Source organism: Corylus avellana, chromosome ca4 (assembly GCF_901000735.1).
Source record: "Corylus avellana chromosome ca4, CavTom2PMs-1.0".
NCBI lineage: Eukaryota > Viridiplantae > Streptophyta > Magnoliopsida > Fagales > Betulaceae > Corylus > Corylus avellana.
In genome coordinates this window covers 13,812,072-13,836,725 of record NC_081544.1, presented here as the reverse complement: position 1 = coordinate 13,836,725, position 24,654 = coordinate 13,812,072, and the positions used below count along the sequence as shown (strand labels likewise).

At 39.0% G+C, this 24,654-nt stretch overlaps 3 protein-coding genes across 3 annotated transcripts; 1 reads left to right on the top strand and 2 right to left on the bottom strand.

The window, feature by feature from the left end:
- Positions 1-629: 629 nt before the first annotated feature.
- On the top strand, positions 630-1,867 carry LOC132177346 (uncharacterized). Its single transcript, XM_059589616.1, has 3 exons — positions 630-792; positions 1,334-1,510; positions 1,608-1,867. The coding sequence occupies exons 1-3, from the start codon at positions 754-756 to the stop codon at positions 1,764-1,766; spliced, it is 375 nt and encodes a 124-aa protein (XP_059445599.1). The 5' UTR covers positions 630-753; the 3' UTR covers positions 1,767-1,867.
- A 19,135-nt stretch (positions 1,868-21,002) lies between these two features.
- Positions 21,003-22,214, bottom strand: LOC132178090 (uncharacterized). The gene has a single exon (XM_059590547.1). The coding sequence runs from the start codon at positions 22,212-22,214 to the stop codon at positions 21,003-21,005; it is 1,212 nt and encodes a 403-aa protein (XP_059446530.1).
- Positions 22,215-23,042: 828 nt separating this feature from the next.
- LOC132178089 (uncharacterized) lies at positions 23,043-24,034 on the bottom strand. Its single transcript, XM_059590546.1, has 2 exons — positions 23,759-24,034; positions 23,043-23,660 (listed from the first exon to the last, which is right to left on the bottom strand). The coding sequence occupies exons 1-2, from the start codon at positions 24,032-24,034 to the stop codon at positions 23,043-23,045; spliced, it is 894 nt and encodes a 297-aa protein (XP_059446529.1).
- Between the last annotated feature and the right edge of the window lie 620 nt (positions 24,035-24,654).

The window sequence follows — 24,654 nt, the reverse complement described above, 5'->3', positions numbered from 1 at the left end:
TAGTTATTATTATTTATTTTGATAACCAGGATACCATGAGTGGCTAGATTCCCAAGACACTGTTGAAAGTGCCCCGTCCACGTGGGCCAAGTAAAGTTCGGGCTTTTGCTTGTAAGCGTGGCCCCAAAGAATTGTTTGCACTCAAGAGGGGTCGAACCTTAGGCTAAGTGACTTACCCACTTGATTTTTCATGAGGCACCAAGGCTAAGTGACTTACCCACTCGAACCAACTCCATGGAATTTTATTATTATTGCAAGTAGTTTCCATCCAAGTGTATGCCTCAGCTCAGGGAAGCACCAAAGTGCAGTAGGCATGCCCAACATAGTCCTTTTATGTACATATTGCACCCATAACTCAACTGCTCATAATCTAATTTAAAAAATGCATTGATGCATTTTTGGATCACCTCACCTCACCTCAAATATGTGCCTGAAAAATCCAGTTCTATTGATAGAAAGACGAGGAATGTCGTTTTATATTCCAAAGGTTTAATTTTCATGTACTTCTAGGTACTCATTATATTGATGCCCCAGATTAGATTTTTGCTAGAGCGATCAACTAGTATATGATTAAATTCTTATTTTCTGATTTTTATTTTTGTGTTGGTCGTGATCTTACCTGTTGCCTTTGATAATGCTAAAAATGTATTTCTTTGGGGCAGTTGGTGTCATCGCATTTTTCCTATACAAGCAACCTGTAGTTTGAATGAGAAGGAACTGCAAACAGTTGTGTCAAAGCTTGTTCTGCAGTTCATGAATGATAAACAGCGCGAAACTGTGCGTCCTGCAAAGGTAAAGTTTAACCTATTATCAGTGCAATTGCCATATTCATTATACAGCAAATTATCATGAGAAGTCAATGTGAAACATGGCTATTTATCAGCTTAATTCAAAGAAACTAGTAGGCAGTAGCCATCCTTCGCAATTATTAGCTTATTCTAAGGTCTGGACTCTTTTTTGGGTCATCTTTCAGACTATTTCCATCTTTCTAGACGTTGTACTGGGGTGGAAGAAAGTAAAAGGGTTTTTTATTATAGATAGGATAAAGTAGTATCGAGAAAGCAAGTTGCAGTTTGTGGTCAGTTTTACCTTTTAGATTCATTTATGTTTTTTTGGGTTATATTCACTTTTTCCAGGATATTCAGTGATCACAACATGTTATATTTACCTGGCTGATGCCATTTTGCTAGATGTGTTTGGAAATGCTGAGATACATAATGCCAGATGAAATCCGCTCCTGGAATTTGTTTAGATGTTCTATTACGCCATGGTTTTTATAAAAGTATGAGCAGCCAATACTTTCTTCACATGAATTTAAATTTGAACCTTGTAGTTTGCAGTTGGTTATAACAGAAGAGGAATTGAGGAGACACAGATGAAGATTTTGAAAGATAAACCAAATGGCTCTAATGCATTTGCCTTGTTGGACCGCAACAAATGCTTTGCCGTTGTGGCTGCTGCAGTAAAAAATGCTGCATCAGATTCAGTTGTAGACCTCAAATCTCCGGAGGTAAACCAGCTATTATCATTTCTCACTTGTTCACAAACATTTCACTTTATCCTGAGATATTTAGGCTTATAACATCTTTATCACTAAATATACACAGTTTTCCGTTCTTGTTGAGTTGCTGCCACTTTCCGGAGTACCCAATGGATCGTTAGTGGTTTCTGTCTCGGTTCTTCCGCAAAATCTTGTTAATACCAAGCCACGCCTGTGTGTCAGGGCTCTGCTTACTGATACCAAAGCCAGGGATGGAAGGCATTAGGAAGGATTGTGTGGCTTAGAATACTTTTCTTTTTTACTACGTAGGGTCAAAATTAAAACTAGTCTCAAAATTATGGAATCAATAAGTTTGATATTATTTAATCAGTTTGTTTGTTGAGAAGATGAAAAGAAAAAAAAAAAAAGAAAGAAAGAAAAGCATTTTGAGTCTTTCAGAGTTAATTTTTGTTGCTTTTTCTTCTTTTTTTTTTTTAAAAAAAAAAAGAAAAAAAAAAATTAATCGCCCTGAAGATTGTACTAGTTTGATTATGTCATTTTGCCAAAACAAGGGTGAAATGAACATTTTTTTTTTTTTTTGACATTCGTAGCAGTTATTTATTACCTTTCTACTAATTTAGGAATCCAAACATTAATTTTTGAGGAATCCAAGACACTTAAAATTTATCAGTGTAAGTTGAATGAATTTTTTTTCAAACTAGTTTTTAAAGTGTCCTTGCATTTATTTGATGGGAGAATATCAAATTCATACCTTTAGCTTCCACTCTTTATCGGAAGGCTCCCACGAGTTTTTAATTTTTTTTTTTTTTTTTGATAACATAGGAGAATTTTACTCAGAGTAATTGCACGTCGCAAACGCATACTGTATAACAATCCTCACCGTTAATCAAACTCCTACGGGTAACTGACCTCACTCGCCAGAACCAGTTACCAGGTAATCCAGGAGTTTTCACCCCTGACGGGCTAAGTAGTTTATCCTCATGCCCAGGATAAGCAGTTCATCCCACGTGTTTTTAATTTTATCAGGTAGATTCCTGTGGTTGAAAAATTTACCAAATAGATCATTCCACCTGTATTTTGTCAAAATTTTCTAATGTTTATGAATGTCAATCTTACACTTAAAAAAAAGAAAAAAAAAAAAGGAAAAAAAAAAAAAGGTATACTTTTATTTTACCTTTTCTTTTTCCAGAGCCAAAGAATCAGTTAAACTACCTACCACTTTATTTTTCATTTAATTATCATTTTAGACCTCGAAAACAATACCAAACAGATAAACCTCCTATGTGGTCCATCTGCAAAAGAGGTCTTTTGCAGTAACCAAAAGAACAAAGACACATCACCTAAAGCACAAAAAATACACACAAATAAGCTACAACTTAATGCATTGGATTTTGAACTCAAAACAAAGAAAAATTGAATTAAAGAGGCAGAAAGCAAGACACCACGTGGGTTTGTGCTGAAAACCACCCGGCTAGACCCATCGACCCCCGGCAAGGGTCTGCCGTGGGTCGAGACCCACGACGTCGACGGCGAGAGATCCCCGTGGGTCTTTGCTGAAAACCACCCGTCTAGCTCCGGCGCCGTGAGTATTTTTTCCGGCTTTAAGATGAAAAAATTCCTAAAGGTTTTCGCTCTAGATTTTAATTTTGAATCAAAAAAACGAGTTTGGAGGCATTAGAAACGAGTTTTGAGGCATTAGAAGCCGATTTTGAGGCTGAGTTTGGTAGAAAAGAGGCCGGAGAGGGGCGGCTGGGTCCACCGGCGCCGATGAGATGCTGGCCGGCACTTTTTTTTTGTGGTGCTCACAGTGGGATCATTTTCTTCTTCTTCCGATAGCTCCTCTTGTTGTTCCTCTTTTGTGGGTGTTGGGAGATCTTCAATAATTCCTCTTTTATGAAGAATTGCGGTCTTGTATTACGGGGCGATTTTTGCCTTGCGTTGTTCAGAATTGGAAAAATTTTATTTCACAACGATTTTTATCATTTTGAGTTATCTTTCCAATGCCACTTGAATTACTTTAATCGGATATCTGAGCTGACAGTTATGGTCAAAATACCGAGAGAAATGCAGAATCCAATTTTTCCTCCAATCCGATTTGACTTCAATTTGAGAAATTCCGAATTAATCCTTTCCTTTATTTGATTAAACTTAACCATGATTGGCTAAGCTTAACCATATCTTCTAGGTCTTCCCAACTTGACCTTTAAGCTTGGAATTTTTCCAGAAACACTTTCTTTTCTTCCAAAAACCTATAAAACAAAGAAAATACAAAAAGGAAGTAAAATGGCATGAATTAACTAAAACCAAGGGATTAAAACATGTAAGTTAAGGGCTAAAAATATGAATATTTTGGCACTTAACACACCCCCAAACTTACATATTACTAGCCCCTTAGCAATACAAAGCTAAAAATTAAATGGAAAACTGAAAACTTAAATGATAAATCCATCTTTCGTAGGATGTACGATTGCATTTAGCGTATGCAACAAGCCTTTTAAACCCCTAGGAATTCCCTAGTGGACGAGTGAAGTCTCGTGAGGGTTTTCCAGAAATGTTATCCATTAACATCATGCAAGAGTTCATGTTATTCCAAAAATTAAAGTATCAGTTCAAGATCATGATTTTCATTCATTAGCAAGTTTAAAAAGATGAACTCCATCTTCACAATGAATTAGAATCTCAAAGTGCAATTACTTACAAAGGACATGCTAAAACATTACAAGTTTGAAATTTGTGTACAGTGAATTAGTACAAAATTATGAGGCTTCTAAATTTTTCCAATATACAATGCCTCCTTATCTCAGAATTCACTAAAATTCCTATTAGAATGACACAATGGCATATTTCTTTTTCTCTCTCTCTCTCTCTCTCTTTTTTTTTTTGTTGGTCAGGTTGTGCAATGTTGGTTCCCTTAAGCTTTCTAATTGACCCTTGTAGCGAGTGTTAAGTCAATGACTCCCAAACCAGGTGGTTTTAGGGCATTAGGTGTAGAGATACCCCTAAGGACCTACTAACTCGAGTCAAAAAGGCTACAAAACCAACTATCCATGACATTGATCAAATCAATATTTTTCACCTTTTGACGTGAACACTCAATGCTTTGAGGCAAAAGGTCCAGTTACTCAGTGAAAAGCCATCAATGATCATTTATTTCATACTTTCTCTTTTTTTTTTTTTCTTTTTTCATTACAATATATGCCATAGTGTCATCTAATAAGTCATCCAATTTCATCCAAGATGCAGAAACACACATATCAAATCTCTTGTCATACCTCACAAATTATGTGCTAATGTGCTTGAGTGCTTAGATCAAACATGTGATTTTTCAACTGTCCTATACAAGTAACCAAACTAACAGATTCTCTCATTAGATCATGTGTTCAAAATGCTAAGCTCACTAATGAATTCAAGCCACAATTCTTTTAGATTTACTTAAAATTAGGGCAAACATGAACATGCAAAAAAACGTTTTTATTTTTTATTTTTTTTTAGTTTTTATTTTTTCTTTCAAATAAACAAACAAACACACAAAACAAGTAACATGAAATTGGGACAAAGTGTGTGTGAACATGTGTGCCCATACCCCCAAACTTAAATGACACATTGTCCCCAATGTGTCTAAGTAAAGGAAAGAATGTATCCGGGAGATGGACGACATAGTCTTGGAAAGCATGGCTCATAGCACACCCGAAAACTTGAATTGAAGTACACTTGTCCCTGCAAAATAAGAAAACACACAACAAAGTAAAAAGGAACAAAACTAAAGATAAATAAAAAGATTAACTTAAAACACACTAAAGAAAACAAACTAAAAAGATAACTATGGGATGTGGCCCAAGTGCGCTCGATCGCACGCATGGTGCGCTCGATCGCACTTGCGTAAGGCTGTGCATGTGTGGGTGATGTGCGCTCAAGCGCACACAAGGTGTGTTCAATTGCACAAACAGAATGTACAACAGCCAAAAGTCGGTTACAGCGCTCGATTGTACTCAGGGTGCGCTCGATCGCAATAACAGAATGCAATGAAACCACAAGTGGAGACCTGCGCTCGATCGCACGCAGGTTGTGATCGATCGCAGTAACAGAATGACAAAAGACTTGAAACACTAAAACACCAAAGTAAAACAAAACACAAACAAAATATAAATAAAACAAAATAAACAACAAAATAAAAAGAATATGCTATGGGGTGCCTCCCATGAGCGCTAAGTTTAACGTCTTCAGCCAGACTGTGGCGCTTTAAACTTGAAGCATTAGTCTTTTCTTCTCTTGCACCAAAGGGAATGAATCTTTTTTGCTGCATGGTGCTTCCTAGTGTCTATAGATCAGGGAGGACTACTCTGAGTTTTCTCAAACAGTTGCTCATCCGGTGGGGAATCATGAACTGGGATAAAGTAAGAAGAAAACTCAGGGAGCTTCCCTATCTTGATGTCCTCAATTTGCTCAAGTGGTAGCTCTAACAGACTTCTCTCCTGGCCTCTTAGTGTTTCAGAAATAAGAGCTGATGTTAAAGAAATCTCAGTGCTCTCTTATTTTCCCTGATGTGGCTCCTGTGGAATTTCGGTTTGCTTATCTTTCCCCTCTTCCATTTGATTTTCAGTCACCTCTTCACTCCTCAATGTGACAGTTTGCTCATGATAATAGGTGCACTCTTCTTCCACGTATTGTTCATTGGGGTGTTCCATCAACTACCTTTGACATTCTTCTTCTTGGTATTGGTAAGGCCTATTGATGTGGAATGTATTCAGCTCCTTGGAAAATTATTCCATTTGTACTTCCAGTCTTTGAATGGCTTGATCAAGCCTTGTATTGATTTGTTCTTGCGCAATCACAAATTGCTGTTGTGAAGTCACCAATTGTCGTACAAGATCCTTCAAGTCAACCTTCTCTGGCTTTTGAGTTGGTTGGACTGCTTGTTGTGGAGCTGTTTGAGAGGAATATGCATGATCATAGAATTGCTGATATGAGGGATGTTGCGGTCTAGGAGATTGTCGAGCATGGATTCTGGGAGCTTGAGCTTGCCATGAAAGATTGGACTGTTGGCTCCATGTTGGGTTACAGGAATCAAAATAGCAGCCGTTCCCCGGTCTAGAGAATCCTGCGTTCATGTATTGGTTAGAAATTTGTCTCAATGTACGACATTCTCTAACACTGTGATAAGGGTCGTGGCAACATGAACATGGCCTACGGGGTGTCGGAGTGCCGCCCCACGTGTGAAAGTAAAAATAAAATACCAAAAAATTAAAGCTAAAAAGGAAAAATAAAAACAAACTTGAAAATAAAACTTACGAAGATGCAGACTCAACTGACCCTGCATGAAATAAAAGAAAACAAATTAGATCTATAATTATCGCAGTACTGTGCTGTTCTCAGGATGTGCGATCGATCGCACTGTGAGGTGCGCTGGATTGCCCTGGTTGGGCGATCGATCGCACCTCCATAGGCAGAACAGTAACTACGAAAAAAACATAAAATTAAAACTAAATTAAAACAAAAATAAACTACAGGAAAAAATACCAAACAAAATCAAACAATCCCCGGCAACGGCGCCAAAAACTTGTTGTGCTTAAATACTACCTAAATTAATATATAATATTTAATACGTTTTAACTCGCAAGTGCACAAGATCAAAACAATAGTATACTGCAGCAAGTACGAGGTCAAACCCACAGAGATTGTGATTTTATTTAGAATTAATTAAAAATATCAACTTGTCACTGACTTGATATTGTGAAAAAGAAATAAAAAGATAATAAAGATAAACGAAAATCTAAAGGTAGGGCTTTGATATCCACTACTAATCATACTTATATAATATAACAATATGTCAATGCTCTGATCATGTTATATCTATCTAATGTTTGTCAACCTAAGGGAATGGGTGTATAATCCTTAAGCTATAGAGTTCCCTAAGCAACGAGTTAGGCATGAGTATATACTCTAAATCTTTTCTTTCCTAAACGATTTAGCATGGGCGTATACTAAGTTGTTCTTTAGGAAAGCATATATTCTGTGAAAATCGACAAACACATGAGGCCTAGGGCATGGGTGTATACTCCCGGTTTCCCATGTTGATTAACCCAAGAATTCGGAGTGGATTACTTTTGTTACTTATGTTAAACTAACTAGTCCATACCACATGCATATAATGGCCAGTCACATACATATGAGGAATTCATGAAAACAGAAATTAATCAATTTAAATATCACAACATGATCATAACAAAGGCGCCAATATTGCAATATTAAATAAGCATAATTAGGGCTTCAATCTAGCCCTCCTAAAGAGTTAGTTACACATTATTAAAATAAAAGACAAAAGAAAAGGTAAAGAAAGAACCGAAAACCGCTCCTAGAAGTAGCCTCCAATTCCTCTCCCCTAGTTGTGCCTCTTCCAAGGATGTCTCCAAAATTGTCTATTGAATTGTGAGGCTTAGAGGTCTATTTATAGGGCTTAGGAGAGTCCTAGAAGCCCTAGTAATCCAGATAATTTTGGAGATTTAAGTCCAAGTCCAATTAGGATAAAAAAAACCTAAGTCCAGATCGGAATAGGATTCGCACAAAATGGTGGTCCTGTATTGCGGGGCGATTTTGGCCTTGCACCGCTCCGAATTGAGAAAATGATATTTTACAATATTTTGCATTATTTTAAGTTAGCTTTCTAATTCCACTTGAATCACCTCAATCGGATATTTGAGCTGAAAGTTATGGTCAAACTACCGAGAGGTATGCAGAATCCAATTTTTCCTCCAATCCGATTTGACTTCAATTTGAGAAATTCCGAATTAATCATTTCCTTTATTTGATTAAAGTTAACCATGATTGGCTAAGCTTAACCATATCTTCTAGGTCTTCCCAATTTGCCCTTTAAGCTTGGAATTTTTCTAGAAACGCTTTCTTTTCTTCCAAAAACCAACAAAACAAAGAAAATACAAAAATGAAGTAAAATGGCATGAATTAACTAAAACTAAAGGATTAAAACATGTAAGTTAATGGCTAAAAATATGAATATTTTGGCACTTAACAAGACCTTTTTGGAGGAGGTGGTTCTTCTTAATATTGTTGATGTGGAAAAGAATTCAAATGATCATATATGGGAGATGGCTCCTCTTCTTGGTATTGTGGAGGCCAGTAAGTGGAAGATGGCTCCTCTTGATATGCTTCTTCTTCTCTGAGACTATTGCCTTTCGATTTGAAGTAGGTCTTCATCTCCTCAGATGCTTGCTATGTAGTCTTAATCAATGTATTTACTATATCTATAAGAGAAGGTGGTTCAGCTTGACATTGCTATTGTGGAGCTGATTGAGAGGAATATGCATGATCATAGAATTGTTGATATGAGTGATGTTGCAGTCCATAAGATTGTTGAGCATGAATTCCGAGAGCTTGAGCTTGCCATGAGAGATTGGATTGTTGGCTCCATGTTGGGTTACAGGAATCAAAATAGCTGCTGTTCTCCGGTCTAGAGAACGATGTGTTCGTATGCCCAAAAATTTTGTTAGAAGTTTGTCTTATTGAAGGACATTGTCTAACATGGTGATAAAGGTTGTGGCATAAAGAACATGGTCCATGGGGTGTTGGAACACCTCCCCATTTGTGTCAAAAAATAAATAAATAACAAAAAGTTAAAATAAAAAGGAAAATAAAAATGAAATTTAAAAAGAAAACTTACTAATATGCAGATTCGAATGACCCTATATGAAAAAAAAAGAAAAAAAATCAGCTCTATAGTTAGTGCTGTAACTGTGCTGCTCTTTGGATGTGCGATCGATTGCACCGAGAGGTGCGCTCGATCGCACTGGTGTCCTCGATTGCCCTGGTTGGGCGCTCGAGCGCACCTCCAGAACAGGAACTACGGAAAAAACTAGAAAAACAGAAAAATTTAAAACAAAAATAAAATAAAGGAAAAAATTTCAAACAAAATCAAATAATCCCCGACAACGGCGCCAAAAACTTGTTGTGCCAAATACTATCTAAATTAATAGATAATATTTAGTACGTTTTAACTCACTTGTGCACAAGATCAAACAAAAGTATAATGCAGCAAGTACGAAGCCGATTCCATGGAGATTGTTGATTTTATTTAGAATTAATTAAAAAAATATCAACTTGTCACTGAATTGATATTGTGAAAAGAGAAATAAAAAGATAAATGAAAAAGTTAAAGGCAGGGCTTTGATATCCACCACTAATTATATTTAGATAATATGTCAATATGCCAATGTTTTGATCATATTATGTATATCTAATGTTTGTCAACCTAAAGGCATGGGTATATACTCCTTAAGCTATTGAATTTCCTAAGCAACGAGTTAGGCATGAGTATGTACTCTAACTCTTTTCTTTCATAAAGGATTTAGCATGGGTGTATACTAACTTGTTCTTTAGGAAAGCATATATTCTATGGAAATCGACAAACACATGAGGCATAAGGCATGGATGTATACTCCCGGTTCTCCATGTTGATTAACCCAAGAACCCAGTGTAGATTACTTTTGTTACTTATGTTAAACCCATGACTCGGTCATCCAAATTGATTTAACTAACTAGTCCGTACCACATGCATATAATGGCCAGTCACATACATATGAGAAATTCATGAAAACATGAATTATTCAAGTTAAATATCACAACATGATCATCACACGCAGGGCGATTTTCGCATTGCGGCGCTCCGAATTAAGAAAATGTTATTTCACAATCATTTGTATAATTTTGAGTTAGCTTTCTAATGCCACTTTAATCAGCTCAATCAGATATTTGAGTTGAAAGTTATGGTCAAAATACCGATAGGTATGCTTAATCCAATTTTGAATTCGATCCGATTTTGACTCCAATTTGAGAAATTCCGATTTAATCCTTTCCGGAAACGCTTTCTTTTCTTCCAAAAACCTATAAAACAAAGAAAATACAAAAAGGAAGTAAAATGGCATAAATTAACCAAACTAAAGGATTAACACATGTAAGTTAAGGGCTTAAAATATGAATATTTTAACACTTAACACACAGCTTGCCGAGCAACTACCCCGCTTCTACGTGGCGGAAATCATTGAGGACATGTGCCAAGGGCAATATCCGATGCCCATCATAATGCCGGCAGCCGATCCAAGCTACCTCAACGGCTTTCGTTTGTGGACTCAATATTGCATCGCAATGGCTTCCCATTGGGACACAAGACTCAGAGGCGTGATCAATTTCTCCAAACCCTCTACGCCTTCCACAAAGATGCCTGGTACTCCATTCCCGACATCATTTGGAACCAAATTCACAAATTTTGGAATCGAGCGCATATTGGAGGAGCGGAGTCCACTCACTCATGGGGGTTGCCTTTCCCATACTTAATCACATACATTCTTTGGAAAAAGGGCACCACAGCTGATGAGCCAGTCACTACTACTCCCATAGTTGGCATTCGCCAATGGAACAAGAGATGCTCCCATATGCCCCGGGCACCCCCAGCACCAGAAGCTAGAGAAGAAGAGAGTGAGGCCGAGCCAATGGCCGAAGATGAACCGGCAGCTGAGCCAGCAACAGCAGAGGAGAAGGAGGCCCCGATCATTTTTTGCGCCGCACAGTACCGCTCCCTTAATGAAGAGATGGCGGGACTTCGGAGAGAGCTCGCTGATCAAAGAAGGGAGGCTCGGGAAGATAAAGCACTGATGGATCAACGATTAGCTGCCTTGGAAGAATTGATGCAGTCCATACTTAGCCGTTTACCACCACCATCTTGAGCATCTACTTCTAGACAGCACTAAGATGGGACCACCGTCTGGCTGAAGACGTAAAACTTAATGCTCATGGAAGGCACCCTATAATTTATCCTTTTATTTTGTTTTGTTTAAGTGTTTTTAGTTTTGTTCCTTTTTACTTGTTTTTCTGTTTTCTTATTTTACTGGGACAAGTATGCTTCACTTCAAGTTTGGGGGTGTTCCATGAGCCATGCATTCCAAGACTATGTCGGCCACCTCCCGGGTACACTCTTTCCTTTATTTAGACACATTAGGGACAATGTGTCATTTAAGTTTGGAGGTATGGGCACACATGTTGTTCACACACTTTGTCCCAATTTCATGTCATTTGTTTTGTGTGTTTGTTTGTCTATTTGAAAAAAAAAATAAAAAAATAAAAAAATAAAAATTCTATGCTTGTTCATGTTTGCCTTAAGATTTTAAGTTGATCTAAAAGAATTGTAGCTTGATTTCATCAATGAGCTTAAAATTTTGAACACATGATCTGATGAGTGAATCTGTTAGTTTGGTTACTTGTTTAGGACAGCTGAAAATTCACATGTCTGATCTAAGCACATAAGCACATTAGCACATAAATTGTGAGGTATGACATGAGGTCTGATATATGTGTTTCAGTATCTTGGATGAAATTGGATGACTTATTAGATGGACACTTTGGCATATATATGATGAAAATATATATAATAATAATAATAATAATAATAATAATAATAATAATAAATGATCATTGATAAGCTGTTCACTAAGTAACTGGACCTCTTGCCTCAAAGCATTGAATGTTCACGTCAGAAGGTGAAAATTTTTGGTTTGATTAATGTCTAGGTTAGTTTGGTTTTGTAGCCTTTTTTACTCTAGTTAGTAGGTCTTTAGGGGTGTCTCTACACCTAATGCCCTAAAACCATCTGGTTTGGGAGTCATTGACTTAACACTCGCTACATGGATCAATTAGAAAGCTTAAGGAAACCAAACATTGCACAACCTGACCAATATATATATATATATTGGTCAGGTTATATATATATATGTATATATGCCATGGTTGTTCATTCTAGTAGGGATTCTAGTGAATTTTGAGATATGGAGACATTACATATTGGAAAGATTTGGAAGCTTCATAATTTTGTGCTAATTCACTGTACACAATTTTCAAACTTGTGATGTTTTAGCATGTCCTTTATACGTAATTGCACTTTGAGGTTCCAGTTCATTGTGAAGATGGGGTTCATCTTTTTAAGCTTGCTTATGAATGAAAATCAAGATCTTCAAGTGATACTTAAGTTTTGGGGATAACATGAACTGTGCATGATGTTTGTGGGTAACATTTATGGAAAACCCTCACGAGACTTCACTCGTCCTCTAGGAAATTCCTAGAGGTAAAAGGCTTGTTACATATGCTAAATGCAATCGTACATCCCACGAAAGATGGATTTATCTTTTTGTAATTTGTTTTGCATTTTTTGTTTTTAGTTTTCTATTCCTAAGGGACTAACAATATGTAAGTTTGGGTGTGTGTTAAGTGCTAAAATATTCATATTTTTAGCCCTTAACTTACATGTTTTAATCCTTTAGTTTTAATTAATTAGGTCATTTTAGCTCTTTATTGTGTTTTCTTTGATTTTGTACGTCATTGGAAGAAAAAGAAGAAATTTCAGAAGTTTTAGACCCGAAAATGAGCTATTTTGGATTTTGGAAGGCTCTGGTAGAGCGATCGATCGCAGGGGAGCTGCAATCGACCGCACTACAGGCGAGGATGGCAACATGCAAGGCATCCACGATCAAGCGTATGCTCGAGGAGGATCAATCACAGACCTGCGATCGATCGCACACGAGCTGCGATCGAGCGCATCTGTGCGTGGTGGCCAAGATAGCCGCCAGCCCTGTTATAGAAAGAGCATCTTTAGGGTTTTATAGCTTTGTGCGAACTAGGGCTAAAACCCTATGATTTTTAGGGGTTCTAGAGTATTCCTAAAGGCTTATAAATAGACCCTTAAGCCTTTAGAATAGTGTGCTTTGGAGGAGAAGAATTGGAGCTTTTCAAGTTCAAGTTTCGGGTTTATTCTTTTCTTTTCTTTTCTTTTATGAAGATGTTTCATATCAACTTCATGTGTAACTAAATTATTTAGTAGGGCTAGATTGAAGGCCCTAGTTATGTTTAGTTGATATTCAATATTGGCGCCTTTGTGTTGATCTTGTTGTGCTATCTAAATTGATTAATACCTGTTTTCATGAATTCCTCATATGTGTGTGCCTAATTAACATGTGCATGTTGTATGGACTAGTTAGTTAAATCAATTTGGATGACCGAGTCCTGGGTTTAACATAAGTAACAAAAGTAATCCATACCGAGTTCTTGGCTTAATCAACATGGGGAACCGGGAGTATACACCCATGCCCTAGGCCTCATATGTTTGTTGATTTCCACAGAATATATGCTTTCCTAAAGAACAACTTCGTATACACCCATGCTAAATCCTTTAGGAAAGAAAAGAGTTAGAGTATACACTCATGCATAACTCGTTGCTTAGGGAAATCTATAGCTTAAGGAGTATACACCCATGCCCTTAGGTTGACAAACATTAGATAGACATAACATGATCAAACCATTGGCATATTGTTATATTATTTAAGTATGATTTGCGGTCGATATCAAAGCCCTGCCTTTACCTTTTTCATTTATCTTTTTATTTCCTTTTTCACAATATCAATTCAGTGACAAGTTGATATTTTTAATTAATTCGAAATAAAATCAACAATCTCCGTAGAATCGACCTCGTACTCGCTACACTATACTATTGTTTGATCTTGTACACTTGCGAGTTAAAACGTACTAAATATTATGTATTAATTTATGTAGTATTTGGCCCAACAATCGGAAGGGAGCTGTGATCGAGCGCACTACAGGCAAAGAAAACGAGCGCAAGGCACCTGCGATCGAACGCCCAGTACAAGAGGATCGATCACAGTCCTGGAATCGATCGCACACAAGATTTGATCGAGCGCACCCGTGTGTGATGAGCAAGTCAGCCGCCGGCCTTAATATGGAAAGTGTGATTTTTAGGGTTTTGTAGCTTTGTGCGAACTAGGGCTCAAACCCTACGCTTTTTGGGGTTTCTAAAGTATCATAAGGCTTATAAATAGACCTTTAAACCTCTAGAATAGACACAATTTTCAGGAAGAATTGAAGCTCTTCAAGTTCAAGTTTCAAGTTTATTCTTTTCCTTTCTTTTTATTTTATGAAGATGTTTAACATCAAACTCATGTGTAACTAATTTACTTAGTAGGGCTAGATTGAAGCCCTAGTTATGTTTAGTTAATATTCAATATTGGCGCCTTTGTGATGATCATGTTGTGATATTGAACTTGATTAATTCCTGCTTTCATGAATTCCTCATATGTGTTTGCCTAATCAACATATGCATGTGGTATGGACTAGTTAGTTAAATCAATTTGGATGACCGAGTTTTGGGTTTAATAAAAGTAAACAGAAATCCACACCGGGTTCTTGGGTTAATCAACATGGGGAGCCGGGAGTATACACCCATGCCCTAGGCCTCATGTATTTGTCGATTTCCACAGAATCATGCTTTCTTAAAGAACAACTTAGTATACACCCATGCTAAATCCTTTAAGAAAGAAAAGAGCTAGAGTATACACCCTTGCCTAACTTGTTGCTTAGGGAAATCCATAGCTTAAGGAGTATACACCCATGCCCTTAAGTTGACAAACATTAGATATGCATAACATGATCAAAGCACTCGCATATTGTTATATTATCTAAATATAATTAGTAGTGGATCTCAAAGCCCTACCTTTTTATTATTATCAAATCAAAATCAATCTTTGTTTTGTTTTACTTAAGGAATTTATTTTAAGCAAAATTTAGCAATCCTCGTAGGAAATATCCTGTACTTGCATCATGTACTACTATGTTGACCTTGTGCACTTGCGGGTAAAACGTACAATTATTTGCCAATTAATTTAGGTAGATATTTGAACAACACCTCACTGTCCGAGAGTTCTTGTGGATGTACAAACTCACCAAGAACCCTAACTCTGACGCTCTCTTTACCTTCCTGGCTCAGCAAAGGCTGTGGTTCATTCAGCTGGAGAAGACTTACTCCAACAACAGATAGTGGAAGAATCTGTTTTTCTTCGCATAAGGAGGTTGGGAGTTTGCTCCCTCGGAGGTTGTTGAAGGCCTGAGAATACCTCAGGAAACAAGCATTCCATCAGCAGATGTTCTGAAGTATGCTCCCCAATTGTCTGAGGGAGAAGTGGATCGGATAAACACAATCCTAGCCTATGCTCGAAAAAACGAGAGAGCTATGTTCTTCGGGCCCTAGGTAACGATAGCCAACATAATAAGATACCTAGGGCACCCGAGAGAGGATAGCTGAAGGCCTTTCTAATCTAAGGTGTCGAAGGGCACACCTCGCTGCCGAGGCTTTTAGGAAATCGGTCGCCCAGGTGATGAGTGCCAAATATGGTATATTTTGGCCCCCTAATTTACATTAGTTAATCCTTGAGCTACGTCGTTATCTAATGTTTTGTTTTAGTTTTGTGTTTTTAGTATTTTGTAGGTTGTTGAAGAGAAACTGCATCCTTAAAGGGAAAAGATGCAAAGTTTGGAAGAAAGCACACTTTGAGAAGACCTAGACGATATGGTTAAGTTTAACCCAATCGAGGAAAGGATTAAATCGAAATTTCCCTAATTGGAGTCAAAATTTGATTGGATTCAAATTCAGATTCCGAATATGTCTCAGCATTTTGACCATAACAGTTTCCTCAACTATCGGATTGAGATGATTTCAGAGCCATTAAAAAGCTAACTCCAAATACTACAATTTTTTGTGAAATAAGATTTTCCTAATTCAGACGTTTACCATGCCAAAATTGCCCCGCAATAAAAGGACACAAATCTGGACAAATCCTATTATGATTTCAGACTTTTATTTTGACTAGGATACAGACCTCCGAATTATCTAGGTTTACTAGGGCTTCTAGGACTTCCCTAAGCCTATAAATAGACCTCTTTCCATTCAAGAAAAGATATACACAATCCTAGAGATGAAGAACAACGTTACTTTTATGTAAGTTTTTATTATTCCGATTTTATTGAGCTTAATTTCAATTGTTTTACTTCTTTTCAATGTGTGGAATAATTCTTGGATATATTGTTATGATTCAAGGATACACATGATGATTTAAGATAACTTCACATAATTGATTGCTTAATTTTATTTGCTTAAAAATTGGATATCCCTTGTGATTTGTTCTTCAGATACATCTGGTGTTTCGATTAAATTTGGATTCCTTTTGTGATTTATATAATGAATAGATACATGAGATGGTTTTGATTAATCTTTTGAAGCATACTAAAACATAAATAAGATTTAATTTGTGAGAACTTCGGATTAATATTGATGAACATGAAGTATGTTGTTACGATTTGGTGAGTATGAATTCCCAAACCTTAGTACCTTTATCTCTTAGTTTATTTTAATTAGTTTATGTTTTGTAGTTTAAATTTCGAAAATCAAAATTCAAAACCCTTTTGGAACTAGGTTAGGATTTAATTAGTTTAGATTTAAATTGCTCTTTCAAAAATACAATTCTCTGTGGGATCGACCTCACACTTGCGAGTATATTAAAATTTGCACAACACCAGGCTCTAAGGAGGCCTGTTGTGAATAAAGGCACGAGGATGGTGACAAGGACTGGATATGTCAAGGATTGGGCCTTCCTGAGGATAGAAGATGAGCTCAAAAATCCTCAAATTCCATCATTGAAGAGAAGAAAGTCGGACAGACTCGAGGCTATCTCGGGAGTTGAAAACGCTTATGCCAACATAATGGGTGCCTCCCGAAAGGCTTTTGCTTCAAAACCAGCAATCCGCATAGCGGCGGATCCCGAGGCTCTTCTCGGAGACAAGCCTTCGATGCCTCTAGCAATAAAGCCATTGGCGGCGCAACCGCTTGTCGATGCGCCAATCTCGGCTATCCCAATAGAAGTCTCATCATCTGCTTTGGGCTCGAACATCCAACATATTCTGGATGAGATTGAACAGCTACAAGGAGGCTCGTCGGAAGCGAAGCCTACCAACGTTGAGAGACAAGTCGTGATTATAGAGGGTGATCGTAAGCAAGTTAATGATGAACCAGCAAAGTCTCAGCCTTCATCTGCTCATGCTGCCGGCAATGACAACGATGTCATGGAACATGGGGGTGTAACTGCTTTGGCAGAGGCTCTTTATCAAGCAAAGATGCTCGACGCTTCTCCTGTTTCGACAAAGACTCAACGGTCAAAGATGTCAGAGGACTCTCAACAAGTCGAAGATCCTACCAACAATGCTTCTACAAGTGATGACTTGGTGAAGCCCTCAACTATGAACAGGTTGGTTGGCTCTATCCACCCTCGGGGGTGAGCTGCTGGGAAATCCTTTCAGTGCCCTTGTGGATTTCATTTCTCACAAGCAGATAGCTGGTGATCGCAACCACTCGGCCCAATATATGTCGGACCGGATGATCTTCTATCAGCTCTGTGTCAGTGCATATTTCCTTAGATTTGAATATTTATTTACTTCTTGAGGGCATCCTGAAGTCAATCCTCCTCTATTGTGACTTCAAAAAATCCATGCAAGCCTCAGCCACAAAGACTGAGTAGTTGATGAAGAAGCTGGCGAAGCCCGAGGCTGAAGCAGCGAGACTCATAGACTTTCTAAATGATCAGGATGCTGAACTACTCGTAGTGGATCAGCAGCAACCCTTTTTACAAACCTCGGTCGCTAAGGCTACCAAGGCTAATTCCAAAGGCAATCTCAGATCGAGGAGGTGATGACTGAGTTGCATTCATTTCAAGTGGACCATTCAATTGTCAAGGAGGATCTACGGCAATTGGAGGAGAAGCGCTCTTAAGACGATGACCGATACGCCGAGCTGTCTGAGGAACTTTGAGAAGCTAAACAGGAAGCCACGGCTCAAAGGTCCAAGGTTGAAGTTTCAAATACGAAGCTAGAGGTTGCCGAGTCAAGGCTTGACTTCAACAAAGGAAAGCTCAATGCGATGAGAGCTCAACTACACGAAGCTAAGGATAAGGCCTAGGATTATTTCAAGCAGCTGTCGTATCCTTCCTAGACCGGTGACATTGGCTGGGCCTGAGGCATCGTCGTGGGCTTTGAAACTTTTCGAGCCTGGGCCTTGCACCCTTCTTGCTCGATTGACCTCAAGACTGTTAATGCTGAAGACATCCTTCCTTCTGTTGCAGCCATTGAAGAAATAGAAAGCCTTAGTCAGGATCTAATGCCAGATACCCCAGGTTGAACAATACACGAGCATAATCCTTGTACCGACCCTAAAGGCAAAGCACACTTGGATAGCATTGATGCTTCGAAGTCACAGGATTCGTTGAGTAGTGCTGGCACTCCCGAGGCTGACGGTTTTGATTCACCTGAGGAAAAAGACTTGTAAATGTAATTTATACAAAATATCAATGAAAGTTGTTTGTAAACTGTCTATTTATTTCGTTTTGTTACCAATGAGAGAGATTTTTTGCTTGGCTAATTGCCTTGCTCATTTCCACTTCTCCTTTACTTGCAATTTTAGAAATAACTTAAGTTTGATATTAAGAGCAACCCTCGATTTTGATTGTTAGGATATGGAATCGTTGATTATCGGACACGATGTTAACTCGGGAAGCCATTTAAGCTTGTGAGGTTAGACCTTTCGAGACAAAAGACTCGTAAAAAAATCTTTAAATAGTCTTTAAGAGGAAAAGGTCCTTTGCTCAACATTATTGTCTTGCTTGTTCCCTTTTTCCTTTTGCAATCCTAAAAATAAAACTTAAGAGTTTAAATCTTATGATAGCTTAGACGAATGTATGGCACAGTGCTTGTCAGAATGCTTGGTAGAGTGCTCGGACTCGGGAAAGAGCCTTTGAACAATCCTTTTTCATAGGCTTTAAGTTCTTGGCTATATTTCTCGAGTTAGTTTAACCTTCGAACAATCCTATTTTAGAGGCTTTATGTTCTTAATAGGTAAAGTTCGAAAAGCGCTTTTACAGCTATATTTTTCGAACGTTAACCTCGAGAAAGTACCGTAGCTATATTTGACCAAGTTATTCTCAGGAAAGCACCTTGGCTATATTTCGCCGAGGGGTTCAACCTTAGAATTATCCAACATGGAGGCTTTAAATTCTATGTTGGGCTGAGTTTGGAAAGCACCCGGTACGGCTATATTTCGCAAACATTGACCTCGGGAAAGTACCTTGGCTATATTTCGCCGAGTTATTCTCGGGATAAGCGCTAAAATATTCATATTTTCAGCCCTTATCTTCCATGTTTTAATCCTCTGGTTGTAATTAACTAGGCCATTTTAATTCCTTTTTGTGTTTTTGATGTTTTTACAGGCTTTCGGAAGAAAGTGAAGTAAAAACTGGGTGATTTAGGCCCAAAAAGAGAATATGGGAAAATTGGAGCTCCCTGGTACTGCGATCAATCGCAGGGTACCTGCGATCGAGCACAATACCAGAGAAGACGCTGCACGAGCCAGGCCAGGAGCGATCGAGCGCAGACAAAAGAAGGATCGATCGCAGACAAGCGATCAAGCGCACACGGGCTGCGATCGAGCGCACCCGTGCGCAGGAGGCATTCCAAGTGGCAGCTACAATGTCCCTATTTCCATATTAGGGTTTTTCAAACTCCAAATTGTAATAGGACTGAAACCCTGCGAAAACCCTAGGGTTTACTACTTTTCCAAGGACTTCTAAAGCCTATAAATAGACTCCTAAGCCTTTAGAATAGGTAGGCTTGGAGAAGGGAGAAGAATAGGAGCTCTCAAGTTCAAGTCTCGGGTTTATTCTTTCTTTTGTTTTCTTTTATTTTATGAAGATGTTTAACATCAACTCTATGTGTAGCTAATTTATTTAGTAGGGCTAGATTGAAGCCCTAGTTATGTTAAATTAATATTTCAATATTGGCACCTTGTGATGATCATGTTGTGCTATTTAACTTGATTAATACCTGCTTGCATGAATTCCTCATATGTGTATGCCTGATCAACATGTGCATGTGGTATGGACTTGTTAGTTAGATCAATTTGGATGGCCGAGTCCTGGGTTTAACTTAAGTAACAAAAGAATCCACACCGCGATTCTTGGGTTAATCAACATGGGGAACCGGGAGTATACACCCATGCCCTAGGCCCTGTGTGTTTGTCGATTTCCATAGAACATATGTTTTTCTAAAGAACAACTTAGTATATACCATGCTAAATCCTTTAGGAAAGAAAAGAGTTAGAGTATACACCCATGCCTAACACGTTGCATAGGGAAATCAATAGCTTAAGGAGTTAGAGTTTAACCCTTAGGTTGGCAAACATTAAATATGCATAACTTGATCAAAGCATTGGCATATTGATATACTAGTTTAACATAATTAGTGGTGAATATCGAAGCCCTACCCTTTGTTATCATCACATCAACAATCAATCTTTAAGTTGCTTTTGCTTAAGGAATCTATTTTTAAACATCAATTCAGCAATCCTCGTGGGAATGATCCTGTACTTGCACCCTATACTACCATGTTGACCTTGTGCACTTGCAGGTAGAACGTATAATTATTTACCTATTAATTTAGGTATATTTTTGTACAACAAACGTAATCACCCTCCTCCTTGGAGACACACTTGAAAAGGGGTAACATGAAACCTCGTTTGTAGAGGGTTCCATTCACTTTGGTAAACCGAGCAGCCTTAGTCCTAAGTTGGACGGCTTTTTTTCTGGTCGGCTAGAAGAGTACCATTCTCCAAATACTCTACTAGTTCTTCTGCCCATTTGGGCATCGCCTCTATTGCTAGAACCATGAGCTCCTTTGTTACTGCAGGCCTAAGTAGAATTTGCACTAGTTCTTCGGTTTCTTCCACACCGACTTCCATTGATGAACCCATCTGAGCCAAATGATCAGCTCTCTCGTTCTCCTGCCTTGGGACCTTGATGATGCAGAATTTTTTGAAAACATTCTGCATGTTTTGTACCTTTTCCAAGTACAGCTTCATCTTCTCGCCTTTGGCTTCGAACCACACTCGGATGTGTCCAACAATCACTTGAGAGTTGCTTCGTACCTCCACAAATTTTGCTTCAATTTCTCGAGCCAAGCTAAGTCTCTCCAAGACTGCTTCATACGGGGCCTCGTTGTTGGTACTTTTGAATTCCAACCTCAAAGAACTACACAATTCTTCTCCGTCTTGTGTGATTAGTAGTAATCCAGCTCCACCGTTCTTCCTTGTGCATGATCCATCCACATAAATTACCCATGTTTCGTCTTTTGGCCACGCCTTGATTTCTAGCAAATTGGTGAATTCTGCCAAGAAATCTATGAGTGCTTGGCCCATGATGGCGTTCCGAGGGACAAAATCAATGTCAAACTCCCTGATTTCGATAGCCCAGCTAGCTAATCTACCAGATAGATCTAGCTTCTGAAGTACCTTCTTTAGTGGATACTCGGTTAACACTCTAATGGTGTGGGCTTGAAAGGATGGCCGAAGCTTCCTCGATGAGATGGTTAAGGTGAAGGCAAGCTTCTCTATCTGCACGTACCTTTCCTCCGATCCTCTCAAGGCTCGGCTGATGAAGTACACCAGCTTCTGTACACCTTCTTCCTGGACTAAAACTGCACTAAATGCAGTAGGAGATACGGTTAAGTGCAGGTACAGTGCTTCCCTAGGAATGGTTCGGCTTAGCAGTGGTGGGCTAGCCAAGCACTTCTTCAGCTGCTCGAAGGCTTGTTCACACACCTTTCTCAAGATCTTGAAGAAAGGGAGGCACTTGTCGGTCGACCGAGAAATGAATCTGTTCAGTGCTGCAATCTTGTCTGTCAGTTGCTGGAGTCGCTTCATATTCTTTGGGGATTGCATATCTTGGACAACTTGAATCTTTTCAGGGTTGGCTTCAATTACTCGATTTGAAACCATGTAACAGAGGAACTTCCCTAAGGAAACTCCAAAAGTGCACTTTGTGTGATTCAACTCATCCCGTATTGCCTCAACGTCTTAAACGTTTCTTGTAAATCATGTGTGTGATCTAGTGGCAATACGCTCTCGATGAGCCTATCATCAACATAGACCTCCATGTCACGTTCGATCTATCCTAGAAACATTTTGTTGACCAACCTCTAGTGGGTTTCTCTTGCATTCTTTAGACAAAAAGACATGACTTCGTACCAGTACAAACCTCGGTCGGTGATGAAGGCGGTCTTCTCTTGGTCAGCTGGATGCATGTAAATATAGTTGTACCCAAAAAATGCATCATAATATCCAGCTGTCGAATCCACCAGCACATCAATTCACGGAAGTTGAAAGCTATCCTTTGGGCATGCCTTGTTGAGATCGGTGGAATCCACGCACATCCTCCATTTCCCATTGGACTTCTTGACCAACACTACATTGGCCAACCAATCGGGGTAAAAGATTTCTTCGATGAACTGAGCCATAAGGAACTTCTCCATTTCTTCAGCTATGGTCAAGTTTCGCTCGGGGGCAAAGTTTCTTCTCTTCTGTTTCATCGGCTTCATCTCCGGATCCACATTCAGCTGGTGAAGTATTTCTTCAGGAAAAATCCCTGGCATGTCTTCATGTGTCCAAGCAAAGACTTTAACAATTTTTGAAGAAAGCTGACGAGGCTATCTCGGACTTCCAAGGCCAGTTGTGAACCGATCTTCACAACTTCGCCTTCCCCTACCGATATGTCTACTAGCTCCTCAGTGAGTTCACCCTCTTTCATGCTGCCCGCACTATTGATCGTTAAAGGTGCAAATCCGACGATTTCTTCAGAGAAGTGTTGTAACACTTTCTCGCTGCAATTTGGTTTCCTTTGACTTCCCCGACTCCATCATCTGTCAGGAATTTCATCTTCAGGAGGTAAGTTAAAGTTTTCGCTTTCAACTTATTTAGTGCCAATTGACCAATGATTACGTTGTAGGCAGATGGTCGGTCAACCACCAGGAAACCCACCATTATTGTCACTTGTTTGGGGGTTGTTCCCACTATAACAGGAAGGGAGACGAGCCTGATGGGTTGGACTTGCTCTCCTGCAAATCCAACCTTGGGTGAGCCAAATGGTTTGATCCTCTCCCGATCTATTCCCATTTGTTTGTAAACTGGCCAGTATAAGATATCAACCGAGCTTCTGTTATCCACCAGAATTCGATGAATGCTGTGATTCCCCACTGTTACCTTCACAACTAGCGCGTCATTGTGGGGCATTGCTACCCCTTCTGCGTCATCTTCTGAGAATGATAGGATCATTGGATCCTTCTTTTGGGCTTTAGAAGGTCTTTCAAGAAGGAAAACATCATCTACATTCACTCTTCTTGCATGAGCCTTCCTTGCCGAATTTGACTCGCCTCTACCAATCAACCCCTAGAGATCGTGTGGATCTCTCCTATCACATCTTGATTCCGAGGGATTTGGTGGCCTTCTTGATCTATCCTCAGCTTGGTATCTTGTCTTGGCCTCACAACACGATCATCCCACCTTCCATCGGGGGCTTCGTTGTTACCATCCCGCCGTAAAGGCTCTTGAGGCTCTCTACCCCTATTCCTTCCATCAGCCAAAAACCTCACCAACCTACAGTTCCTAATAAAGTTTTCTATTCCACGGCGAAGAGATATACACTCCTCGGTGAGATGACCATCGTCGTTGTGATACTCACAATACTTTTGATTGGTGCGCTTGTATGGAGGATTCCTCATCTTCGTCGACCATCTAAAGGCTGGATAACCTTTGATCTCCATGAATACCTCGGTAACACTGGTATTCAAACTAGTCAATTTCTAGCCTTGCTAGTGCTATGGCTCCACCTTCCTTTGCAGACTCTTTAGAGGTGCTATATCCTCCGTTCTCTTCTTCCTAGAACTCTCCAATACTACTTTTTTGTTGCTGGCCTTAGCTGAGGTAGCCTGGGTTTTGGACTTCAATAAAGCCCCAATGGTTTCCTCCTAGTTGATCAACTCCTCAGCTTTGTTTATCAACAGCCTGAGCGTTTTTGGTCCTCTCAATTCCTTTCATGCCTCACTTCACGTTCTTGGTCCCTCCCGCTATTACGGCCTTCAGCAGCAGTAAGTCAAGTAGCGAGATCTTCATTTTGCTTCTTTAGCACTTCCATGGACTCGTCCATGCGTCTCCTGAACTCCTCGAACTGAGCATTCTGATGGTCAGACGTCCTAGCCATACCAGCTTTAACCTCTGGCTGAGGGTGTGAGCGTGTAGTCACCATCTCAGATTTTAAATGGTAAGAACTGATGAAAATTGAAGTTTTAACAGGCAACACCAAACTGTTGATGACAATTTTTTGAGAGTAATGTGGCACACTTTAAGAGGGATAGTCGGAATGGCAGGCGACATGATAATCGAG

Excerpts from the sequence above, each read along its gene's own strand:
- LOC132178089 (XM_059590546.1), bottom strand. The coding sequence starts at position 24,034 with ATGGAGATCAAAGGTTATCCAGCCTTTAGATGGTCGACGAAGATGAGG. Across the intron at positions 23,661-23,758 it reads GAAGGTGGGATGATCGTGTT|GGGTTGATTGGTAGAGGCGA; the intron begins GTGAGGCCAAGA and ends CACGATCTCTAG.
- LOC132177346 (XM_059589616.1), top strand. The coding sequence starts at position 754 with ATGAATGATAAACAGCGCGAAACTGTGCGTCCTGCAAAG. Across the intron at positions 793-1,333 it reads AAACTGTGCGTCCTGCAAAG|TTTGCAGTTGGTTATAACAG; the intron begins GTAAAGTTTAAC and ends TGAACCTTGTAG. Across the intron at positions 1,511-1,607 it reads TAGACCTCAAATCTCCGGAG|TTTTCCGTTCTTGTTGAGTT; the intron begins GTAAACCAGCTA and ends AAATATACACAG.
- LOC132178090 (XM_059590547.1), bottom strand. The coding sequence starts at position 22,214 with ATGGTTTCAAATCGAGTAATTGAAGCCAACCCTGAAAAGATTCAAGTT.